General features: G+C 44.4%; 2 protein-coding genes across 2 annotated transcripts; both read left to right on the plus strand.

Moving 5' to 3' along the window:
• Window positions 1-24: 24 nt before the first annotated feature.
• On the plus strand, window positions 25-4,025 carry LOC120713023 (O-fucosyltransferase 13-like). The gene is made up of 6 exons (XM_039998980.1): window positions 25-306; window positions 391-485; window positions 627-694; window positions 988-1,076; window positions 1,182-1,403; window positions 2,642-4,025. The coding sequence occupies exons 1-6, from the start codon at window positions 173-175 to the stop codon at window positions 3,378-3,380; spliced, it is 1,347 nt and encodes a 448-aa protein (XP_039854914.1). The 5' UTR covers window positions 25-172; the 3' UTR covers window positions 3,381-4,025.
• A 797-nt stretch (window positions 4,026-4,822) lies between these two features.
• Window positions 4,823-9,790, plus strand: LOC120713559 (ethylene-responsive transcription factor ABR1-like). The gene is made up of 3 exons (XM_039999496.1): window positions 4,823-4,835; window positions 7,972-8,406; window positions 8,904-9,790. Exons 1-3 carry the CDS (start codon window positions 4,823-4,825, stop codon window positions 9,575-9,577), a joined length of 1,122 nt encoding a protein of 373 aa, XP_039855430.1. The 3' UTR covers window positions 9,578-9,790.
• The last annotated feature ends 706 nt before the right edge of the window (window positions 9,791-10,496 follow it).

Raw genomic sequence — 10,496 nt, forward strand, 5'->3', positions numbered from 1 at the left:
ATTAGTGGATGACATGTGGGCCCGCCGCCTGGTGGGGGCCCACCCGCCTGGTGCTGCTCGGCTCCTGTGTACTCCGCGTGGTTGGAGTAGATTTCTTTCTGCTCCCGCCGCCACCGGCCGATCAGATCCAGCGGTTTCACCCGGCGGCGGCGGCGGAAGTCGCCCGCCGGCCATGTCTCTGGCGGCGGCGTGGTGCGCGCAGCACCGCCTCCGGTTCCTCCTGCCGGCCCTCTTCCTCGCGCCCGTCCTCTACTTCCTGCTCTCGCCCCCGTCCTCTCCCCCCTTCTTCAGCGTCCCCGCTTCCGGGTACGCGCCTCGCCCCCTCACGTGCTCCCAGATCCGTCTATAATGTTCTAGCACATTTCATATCTCGCATTCGGTTCGTGGCAGAGAGCTGCCTCCTCCTGGCTCGCGGGTCATATGGGCGCAGCGGCGGCTGGTGGAGTGGCGGCCGTGCGGATGGTGGCAGAAGGCACCGATGCCTGGTGAGCCCTCGCTTGCTTCCTTTTTTTTGTTTCTTTTTTTGGGGGTGGGGGATGGGATGGGGCCATGGGGGTGCTAGGACTAGGATGATGGACCAGTTGCTTGACGAGACTGACTGTTGCTAGTTTCTGCCTCTTCTGCAGCTCCGTCCAGGAGGAACGGGTACGTGAGAATAGACTGCTACGGTGGGCTCAACCAGCTGCGACGTGATGTACGTTAAGCATCTCGGTTGGAGTTTCCTCCTTCCTGTACTGGATAGCATTTTACTTTCTGTAGTGTGCAGTCAGATCATCTCGGTTAGTTGTCAAAATGATATATATCAGAAACATGCTCTGGTCGTCATCTCGGTATCCTAACCACACGTCATTGCATGGAGTATCAACTCTCTGAGACTGACAGTGCTGAACTTAGAAGTTTTGTGATGTTCTATAATGCGAATGTATTATTATGTGCTTCTGAGTTCTGAAGGTGCTACCAAGTGATCCCAATGTGATTGTTCTGCAGCTATGCGATGGAATTGGGGTTGCACGTCTCCTGAATGCGACAATGGTTCTGCCGAAGTTTGAGGTTGCCGCCTATTGGAATGAGTCTAGGTATGTGCCATGCAATGTGAAATGAAGGGCTGTGCAAAAATTAGTTCTGTAGTACAGTCTGTCTGAAATGAACATTCACTAGTTCTTATTGGACTGTTCTGTCAGTGGCTTTGCAGATGTTTTCGATGTTGATTACTTCATTGAGCAGACCAGAGGATATGTCGAAATTGTGAAGAAGATTCCTGCAGAGATAGCATCCAAAGAGCCGTTTAAGGTTGACTGCAGCAAACGGAAAGGACATTTTGATTATGTCGAAACAGTACTTCCTGTTCTCTTGGAGCATCAATACATCTCCTTGACACCTTCCATGAATCAAAGAAGAGATAGGTATGTCTCAATCATCTAGTTGGTCCCTGGCACATGCCTTTCATTTTCACTGGATCCATGGCCTTAGTCATGGATCCTAAGAGTTTTTTCACAGGTTGCTCCTCACTCTTTTGCATGACATCTGAATCATATCTGCTATTCATGGTCTCATTAGGGTAAAAAAATATTAGTATATACTATATACATCGTTTTTAGTACTGTGCAACTAAAAGCTTGGCTGGGTTGGAAGCCGCACATTATAGTTTAGGAAAATTTAGGTTCTAGCCATCACTTCAATTGATGTTTCAGTATTTGCCATTGCTTTAATAATATTTAGGTTTATGCCTCCAGTTATCAAGTTTTAGATACTGGCCACTGATGTGGCCAAGTAATTAGTGTTTGTTGCTTTTCAGTTTTCACGAATAAGGCGTTTTATTGATTTTATTGCTGACCTTCCTAGTTCCAACCATAGTCACCGAAGTTCCCGGGACGACGGATCGAGGAATGAGGAATGGGGAACGGGGAATGGCACTTTGGATGCATTTTTACACTGCAGGAACGAAAATATTCCCGCGTTCCCGTTCTGCGGTGACCATGGTCCAACTGTTAACAATCATTAGCAATGAGTGTATTTATTATCCTCTCAAAATCCGTTATGTTGGCTGAGTTTTCTTTCTCAATTTCGGAAGTTAATGGCAAAAGAAGTAGTGATCACGTTACTCGGGTTCTTGCTATCCCTTTGCAGTGAACTGAACCTTACCTTATTTAATTGGAGCATAATCTTTTTTTTACGATGATGCATGTCTATATATTATGAGAATTTTGGTATCCTTTAGTTGGTCATTATGTGACTTCTGTACATTACAGAAAATGCTTCAATTTACCCAATCTTAATTTCCAGCCATCTTCTAAATATTGTCAACTTTCCAATAATTCATTTTGCATAACTGTAACGTCAAAGATGTAGGTTGAGTGAAACAAGGTATTAACGTAATTAGTAGTTTAGTCCTATTCAGTCCCAGCTTATGTATCTCCCTACTCCCAAACTTGTATGGTTAGCTCTTCTATGCTTCACCAGAAGCAGCAATTATTATTTATGTCCTAGAACTTATATCATGAAATCTTCTGCCCTTCATCTTTGTGTCAGCAACCTATTGGACTTGTATGTATGTTAAAGATTCCCAATTATTTGCAATATTAGTTATACACTCTGTGCGACACTCTGCGCGTCTAACTGATATATGTCCCTCTATTTTCAGAAACCCCTCTTATGCAAAAGCTTCTTACTGCCAAGGTTGCTACAATGCACTCAGGTTGAATAAAAAGGTGGAATCCAAGGCTATTGAGCTTCTCCAAACTATACCAAAACCCTTCCTATCCCTTCACCTGAGATTTGAACCAGATATGGTTGCCTACAGTCGATGTGCATACACTGGTCTTTCTTCCAAATCACTGGACTCCATTGAAGCTGCACTTGGGGAGGGTAGGAAGGTATTGACTGGTGATTCTGCCCGCCTGTGGAGGAACCGCGGAAAGTGCCCTCTGATACCAAGTGAAACAGCCTTTATCCTTCAAGCGTTAGGCATTCCTACAAACACAAACATTTATTTAGCTGCTGGCGACGGGCTAATGGAACTTAAGGGCTTCACATCTGTTTACAAAAATATATACACAAAGTCATCTCTCCTGACTCATGAAGATTTTGAGAGGATGCATGGAAATACAAAAGCTGCTCTTGACTATTATGTTTCAGTCAATAGTGATGCGTACATTGCCACATTCTTTGGAAATATGGATAAGATGGTAACTGCTATGAGAACAATGCAAGGTCTCCAGAAGACACTAGTCTTGAGTAGGAGGGCTTTTGCAAACTACACTGCTGCTGGATTAGCAGGAGAGCAACTGTCTAAGGCAATGTGGGATGCTCATCGAGAGGAATATATCAGGGGCAGGGGATCGGCTCTGCCTGAGTACTGCTTTTGTGAGGTAAAATTGTAGCACAAGTGGCACAAGGGTTACCATAAACGAGCACCTGCCAGTTTAAAGCGACTCATTGGTCATGTGATTGTGTGAATATGAATGAACTATTACTGCAATGTGATTATTGCTTAGGCTTCACAAGAAACTGTTTTTGATCTGATGGGCTTCAATTGGGTATAGAGAAGGCTTGGCACTCATACAGAGATGTATTAAGCCTTCTGCATGAGCTAGCTGCGCTATTGTATCTTGCAGTAGTGGCACTGCAGCAACAGACTGATATGTCAGCCTGACCAAGGAAGGGTTGGGCTTCATGGGATGCCAGGACGATGGCTGTCGGCTGATCTTTCATGGACCACCACCTTGCGGTGCGTGGTGCGTGTTATCGTCACAGCAAGTTATCTCATCTGTCTAGGCTACTTGTGATGAGAAGGCAAAAGATGGACTCCTCTGTTCCTAACGCTGTTCACTCCATTTTAGCTAGATTTGATGAAAATTCAGCACAATGTTTTGCCATATTTGCTGATATTTTATACGCAAGGATGAATCCTCACTGCTGCTTTGATGATGCGTGTACAAGTTTTGCGCGATGTACTGATTTAAACCACTAGTTTGTAATATATCAAAAATAGCATCCAATTCAAATTTTCGTCGAATTTGAAAGTCTGGAAAGTTAGTAGCAGCCTTGTCTTCTATCTACGCTTACTTGGCATGGTAAATCTCGACCCAAAAATATGAAGCAAGCAACAGGAAATAAAGAAAATGCCACCATATATTGATCTAACTAGGAAACCTTCAGTTTATACAATACTGACGCTGTGGGCAGACGCTCTACGGCTCTAGGGAATATTAGAATGATGTTGTTCTTTGTACGTTACTGCTCATTATCAGGTTGTTGTCGGTTGGCAGGATTTACGTCACGCTTTTCTTCGTTTTTGCTGTCCTTTTTTCTCCTCTATCTACTCTTCGCCCAAAATGATTTGTGCGGTGCTCTTGTTAGGCACTTTTGATTCCCAGCCTCCTCTTGATACGATACGTGCGTGAAAAAAGAAGAGATGTACTGACAGTCTGTCACTTTTCCTGCATATGCTTGTTTAGTTCGCGAAAAGTTTTGGGTTTTGGTACTATATCACTTTTCGTTGTTATTTGTCAATTAATGTTTAATTATGGACTAATTAGGCTTAAAAGATTTGTCTCGCTGTTTACAGTTAAACCGTGTAATGAGTCTTTTTTTCAACTGCATTTAATACTCCATGCATATGTCCGAAGATTCGATGTGATGGGTACTGTAGAAAATTTTTTTGGGAACTAAACAGGGCTAATCTTGTGTCAGTGCTGGAAACTTTGCAGTGCGTGCTCACAGCCTCACAGGATTAGTGAAGAAGTAGCTCCCTAGTCCCTACTGAAGAAATGACTAGTGGCTCATGAATGGCCTTTTACATGTTTGTTATTATATCCCGACAATGGAGTGGTTTGGTACTTGGTGCCCAAGTCATTTTTGGCTTCTAGAAAGAGAATCTGGTTCAACAGCTACTTTGATGCCAGTCAATGAGATAAATACCCAACAAGAAGTCAAGAAGCCCCCAGAACAGTATAGCGAGTGTACAGCAATCATCCATGTGTGCTGTGAAAATATTAATTTGCATAGGTCATAGTCATCGTTACTCCATGCATGCTTAGGTAAGATAGCTATGGAGTTAGTGATTGTCTCCTATTTTCTATCATTAGCAGCTTCTCCCTTGCTTACTTTTGTAAGTCTTTGACTAATAGTCCGTCCAATTTCGATCCAGTAGTTTACGGGGGCAAAGTTGTGGCACCATTTGGATCACATTTAGATATTAACAAGGTGTTGCAAAATAAACTAAAGGTCAAGGTCCAGATATAAAAATAATACATGTCCAACAAAAATGAACATACTTCCTCCAATCACAAAAATGAGCTATAGGTTGGTCGTAAATAAAACTTTTTAGCTTTAAATAGTAATATATATCTCAATCTTGTGTTATTAATGTATGTAAATTTTAGATATTGGTAATCAAAATGAAAAAAGCCTTGATTTGGGGAAAAACTACGGGAGCTTTATTTACGATCGGAGGAGGTAAACTATGTTCGTGATCGATGTAATTAATGGAAGATTCGCTGATAAAGCTTAGCATGTGGGGGTTTGTCTTAACCAGACGAATGAGAAGTTTGGATGACTAGAAACATATTTTTACTCCAAAAAGGCTATTCGGTGAGACACGGAAGCAACAAGTAGTTGGGAATCATTGCTCTTTGGACTTTAGAGCAGCACTGGAACCCAAAATTGCGAGCAGAACTTTGTCGCGGAGATTAAAAGAGAGAGAGAGAGAGACGATATCGTTGCACCATGTGTCCATGTGCAAATCTCTCTCTCAGCGCAAGATTAATAATACTGATTGCTGACTATAAGGATCCTTGCGACCTACATTTCAGCTCACTCGTATAGTAGTTAGCTCTTCACCATTAATGTAAAGCTCACTTGTCTCTCTCACAAGGTTTTTTTTGGTTCTTATGTTGAAGTCGGCTGCAAAGTCTCTCCTCTACCTCAGCATTTAGCTTTCTTATAGCCTGTCTCGCTAGGAACCCGCGACACTTTTAATTTCTCAACAATGGAGTCGTTTGGTACTTGATGATGCTCAAGTCATTTGATTCAACAAGTCAATAAGATTAATAGAAGTCAAAATGCTCCCAGAAGAGTACGGTGAGTGTGCAACATTAATCAATACTGCTAGTTGCATATATATAGATCATAGTCATCAACTCATCATTACTCCATGCATGCTTATGTGAGGTAACTAATCATGCTTATGTGAGGTAACTAATCTATACAAGGAGAGTTAGTGGCTGTCTCCTATTTTCCTATCATTAGCAGCTTCACCCTTTATCTGTAGTTTACAGACACAACTCTTAAGTAGTTTACAGACACAAAGTTGTGGTACCACATTATGATGACATTTGGATACAGTGTGACATTTGTCCAAGCCGAATTACATGATGAGCTTATATTACTATCAGATGATGATGTAGAATACTTTGAAAACTTCTTGAGACACGGAAGCAATAAGTAGTTATTATTAGGCGCATCATTGCCCTTTCTTGAGAGGAGAAGCACTGAACATTACTTGTCATTACCTGTATTTGAGAAAGTAGAGTCTATACCTGTATTGTTTTCAAGGAAACTTGTGATTGAATATTTTTTGTTTCAAGAAAAAGTCGTCATTTAATATTTTCCCTTACAAAAAAGAAAAACTCTCAGTTAAATATTCTGACGAAGTGTGAACAGAGAGGACTCAAAGTCAATGGCTTGACCCCTAGATGCCGATGCCGTGCAGAATCTTCCTTGCAATTGCATGTACCACTGTTGCCTAGTATGAAACCTTATCCTAGCTCCAACCAGAAGAGATTAACAAGGAGATTAGGTGATTTATTAATAAGCATCAATTGGACATAATAACAATATATACTAATTCCCAAGGAAATCGAGAGATCATCTCGGATATTCTAGCTGTGGCACTAGCCAGCTTCTGTGCATATAAACACGACAAACAAGATATATATCAAAATATGTACTAAATCCTTCAAAATATTTGACTCTTGTGTTGATTGTCATGGCGGCCTTTTATGATTGCACTCAAATTCAAAAAAAGAAGAAGAAGAAGAAAGAGCAGATACTGTAGTAGATATTTCCCGTGCCGCCTGGTTTCATACAACGCAACTCGTGAAGAGCGTGTGTGATTACAGGCGTTCCAGATGGCGCCAATTCTGTCACCATTGGGTCTAAAACCAAAACCATTGCATCAACGCAAAACCGACTAAGCCAATTTATAGACGCCAGTACAGTATGGGTGTGCTCCATTATATTAGGAATCCAATGAGATTGATCATCTACCGTGCAAGGGGTGGTACAGATGGCCAGTCAAAATTTGGCAACACTGGGAGTACCTTCTTTTAGACCTTTTTATCACCACTAAATACTTTTGGGTTAAAGGTCGTAGCATAAGTTCAGTCCCAATCAACTCCTAGTCTTATGCGGAGTATATGGTTCAATGTGATAAGCAACTATATAAGATGTGTTTTCACCACCGCACGGTCAATATTACTCCTATATTGATCGCGATAGCATTAAAGAAGAAACGCAACCTTTTGTCGAGGGCACGTGGATCATCTGTTTCAACTCTGATTCGTTTGATTTTGGACCTCAAGTTTCACTACTCATTTTATTCAAAAATTAATCTGTGCAAAATATCATTTCTTTTATCGAAACTTGTTTTATTAATACATTTTTTAAAAATAACTTAAATTTAACTATATTTACATAAATTTTATTGTGCAAAAATTTTAATAAAAATATATATTTCAAAAAATAAAAATAAAATTTGCGACATTCTGTTCGGCTGACTGTGGCTGGTGGCTGGTGCTGATTTGTTGTGAGAGAAAAATACTGCTGGTTGGCTGGTGGCTGTTAGCTATTGTTTATTGCTGGTTTGATGTGAGAGAAAAATATTGGTGGGCTGTTGCAGCCGAACAAGGCGGTACTTCATCTCATACTGCTGCAGCTACAGTAGTTGATAAAGGTGGTCTAGCCGTGTAGCTAGCGGTAACGGTGGGCGCCGGCGGGCCAAGCTGCGCCGAGGTTATAAAGGGAGCCTTCTTGAAGTGCTCCCACTGACTCACCCCCATATCACTCCCATCCTTATCACCTCCCTCCCTCTGCTGGCTGCTGTTCCCTCCCTTGTCCTCAGACGCCGAGCTAATAAAGGCACCACGCGACGCGACGAGCAGCCGGCCGGCGGCCATGGCGAGCCAGCTGAATCGTCGGCGGCGGCGGCAGCAGCAGGAGGAGGAGGAGTCGGCGCGTGGTGGCCCCGGCCGCTGCGGGAGGACGAGGAGCGCGCCGTCATCGTCGCGGCGCTCGCGCACGTCATCGGCGCCGGGCGGCGGCAGCAGCAACAGCCCACCGCCGCGGCGGCGCACGACGTCGCCGGCGGCTCGGCGGCGGCCGTGCTCGGGCACGACGGCCAGCAAGGTACGTGGGCGTGCACGCATACACTACACGCTAGCTGGTTCGTAGGTATGCGACACGATTCTCCTCTCTAGATCATTCACCAGTGTTCCCCACTGTCTTGTCAGGACACATAGCCAAAACCACAAAGGTACAACATTTTCTAAGGAAAATACTAGGTCAAGCCTCATTAGTTATTACAGTAGTTTGCAAAAATTACTGACAGATGAGCAACAAAATATAATACTGGTGAAAAGAAAAGAAAATCTGATCTAAACTTCTATTCATCTGCTTGGAATACAGAGGTTCCATTCAAAAAACAGTTCAGTTCATGAGTCAAATTCAATTGTTTTTGTCATAACGCAGTTGTTAATCTAGATACTGAATGAAAGAAACACTTCAACATTGTACTAGGACCCACCTCTGAATCCACCTACAGTATCTGTGATGACCCCACATAGCAGTTTGACGGTCATACGTAAACACGCTTATGCACTTCTGATATGATCAATTTGGCACAGTGACGCACCAGTCTGGCTCCGGCGCTCCTCCATCGACAGCGCCGGCGCCGGCGCCGCCGGAGCTGCGGCCGCGGTACCGCGGCGTGCGGCAGCGGCCGTGGGGCAAGTGGGCGGCGGAGATCCGCGACCCCGTGAAGGCGGCCCGCGTGTGGCTCGGCACCTACGACACCGCCGAGGACGCCGCGCGCGCCTACGACGCCGCCGCGCTCCGCTTCAAGGGCGCCAAGGCCAAGCTCAACTTCCCGCCCGCCGCCTTCCGCCAAACTCAAGGCGGCCAGCCGCACGCCGCCGTCGCTGCCCCGGGCCCGGGCTACCACCGCCACGCCGCCGCCGCCGCCCACCTCCTCCACCATCGCCAGCAGTCGGCCGGGGCAGAAGCTTCGACGCCGTCCACAAGTCGTCGTCCGGGACCGGGACCGGGACCCCTCCACCATCTGCACGGCGCTGCGCCGGCGGCAGATGGTGGTGCTCGCGCCCACCACCACCAGGAGGCGGAGTTCCCGGACCTCGGCCGGTACGCGCACATACTGCAGAGCGGGGACCTGGACCTGCTGGCCGTCGCCGGCGGGCTAACGCCGGGGCAGTCATCGTCGTCGACAACGACGGCGGCGTCATCATCGGCGGCGGCGCCACCGGAAGAACCGCCGCCGCCACGGCGAGAACCACCTAGCTAAGCAAGCAATCAGCTAGACTGCTAGAATAATATAATAGTCCCTTGCATCTAGCTAGATACTAGTGTGTTGTGTGTGTGATGTCGTGTTGCCCAATGGAATATACTGTTGCAGAACTCTAGCTAGGGTCGTGTTTGTTTGGGTTTCTGAAAAAATTTTCATAAAAAGATAAATAAATGTATGAAGTATTAAATAAAATTTATTTATGAAATTTTTTCACATATAGGTGCAACTTTGCGAGCTGAATCTAATGAGTCTAATTAATTAATAATTTATAACAGTAATGCTACAGTAATTTTTTTCTAATCATCCTCTAATCATACGGTCAAATGTTTCATTAGCTACAGCAACGGTTACAGTATTATAGTTGTGGAGGTGGTTGTATTATAGTTGTGGAGGTGGTTTTGTAATTAAATTTCATTTAATATCTCTAATTAGTGGTTAAAGGGATGAGAAAACTTTTCCACGGGCAAATGTACATGCGCAAATTAGTGAAGTACACACGAGCAAATTAAAGTTCAGAGCCGTAGGAGAAGGAAGTTAGGCAGCTGATGTACATGCATGTGTACAGGATGGTCAATGAGATGAGACGATGATACGACGCAGCTTACGCGTAAGCGTGATCACGAAGAACAGTGTGGCCAGCACGTAAATAAATAAAGGTACTTTGGTCAAATGGAGCAGTACTAATAGATGGGGATCAAGTCTGAAAAGTTAGCTGAAGACTGGACACATCCATCCAGAGCGGCAACTGGTCCCTCCGCGTCTGATGCTTATCTGATCTTAAACTCCAGGCAATTCTTTTCTTCAAAAAAAATCCAGGCAGTTCCAGAGGGGTGGATAACTCATACTAGTAAGCTTCATTTTTTTCTTTTCCGACACTAGGCACCATGAGTCATCGTATCCAGAATGCGATTTTTAA

This window comes from Panicum virgatum, chromosome 6K (assembly GCF_016808335.1).
Source record: "Panicum virgatum strain AP13 chromosome 6K, P.virgatum_v5, whole genome shotgun sequence".
Taxonomy (NCBI): domain Eukaryota; kingdom Viridiplantae; phylum Streptophyta; class Magnoliopsida; order Poales; family Poaceae; genus Panicum; species Panicum virgatum.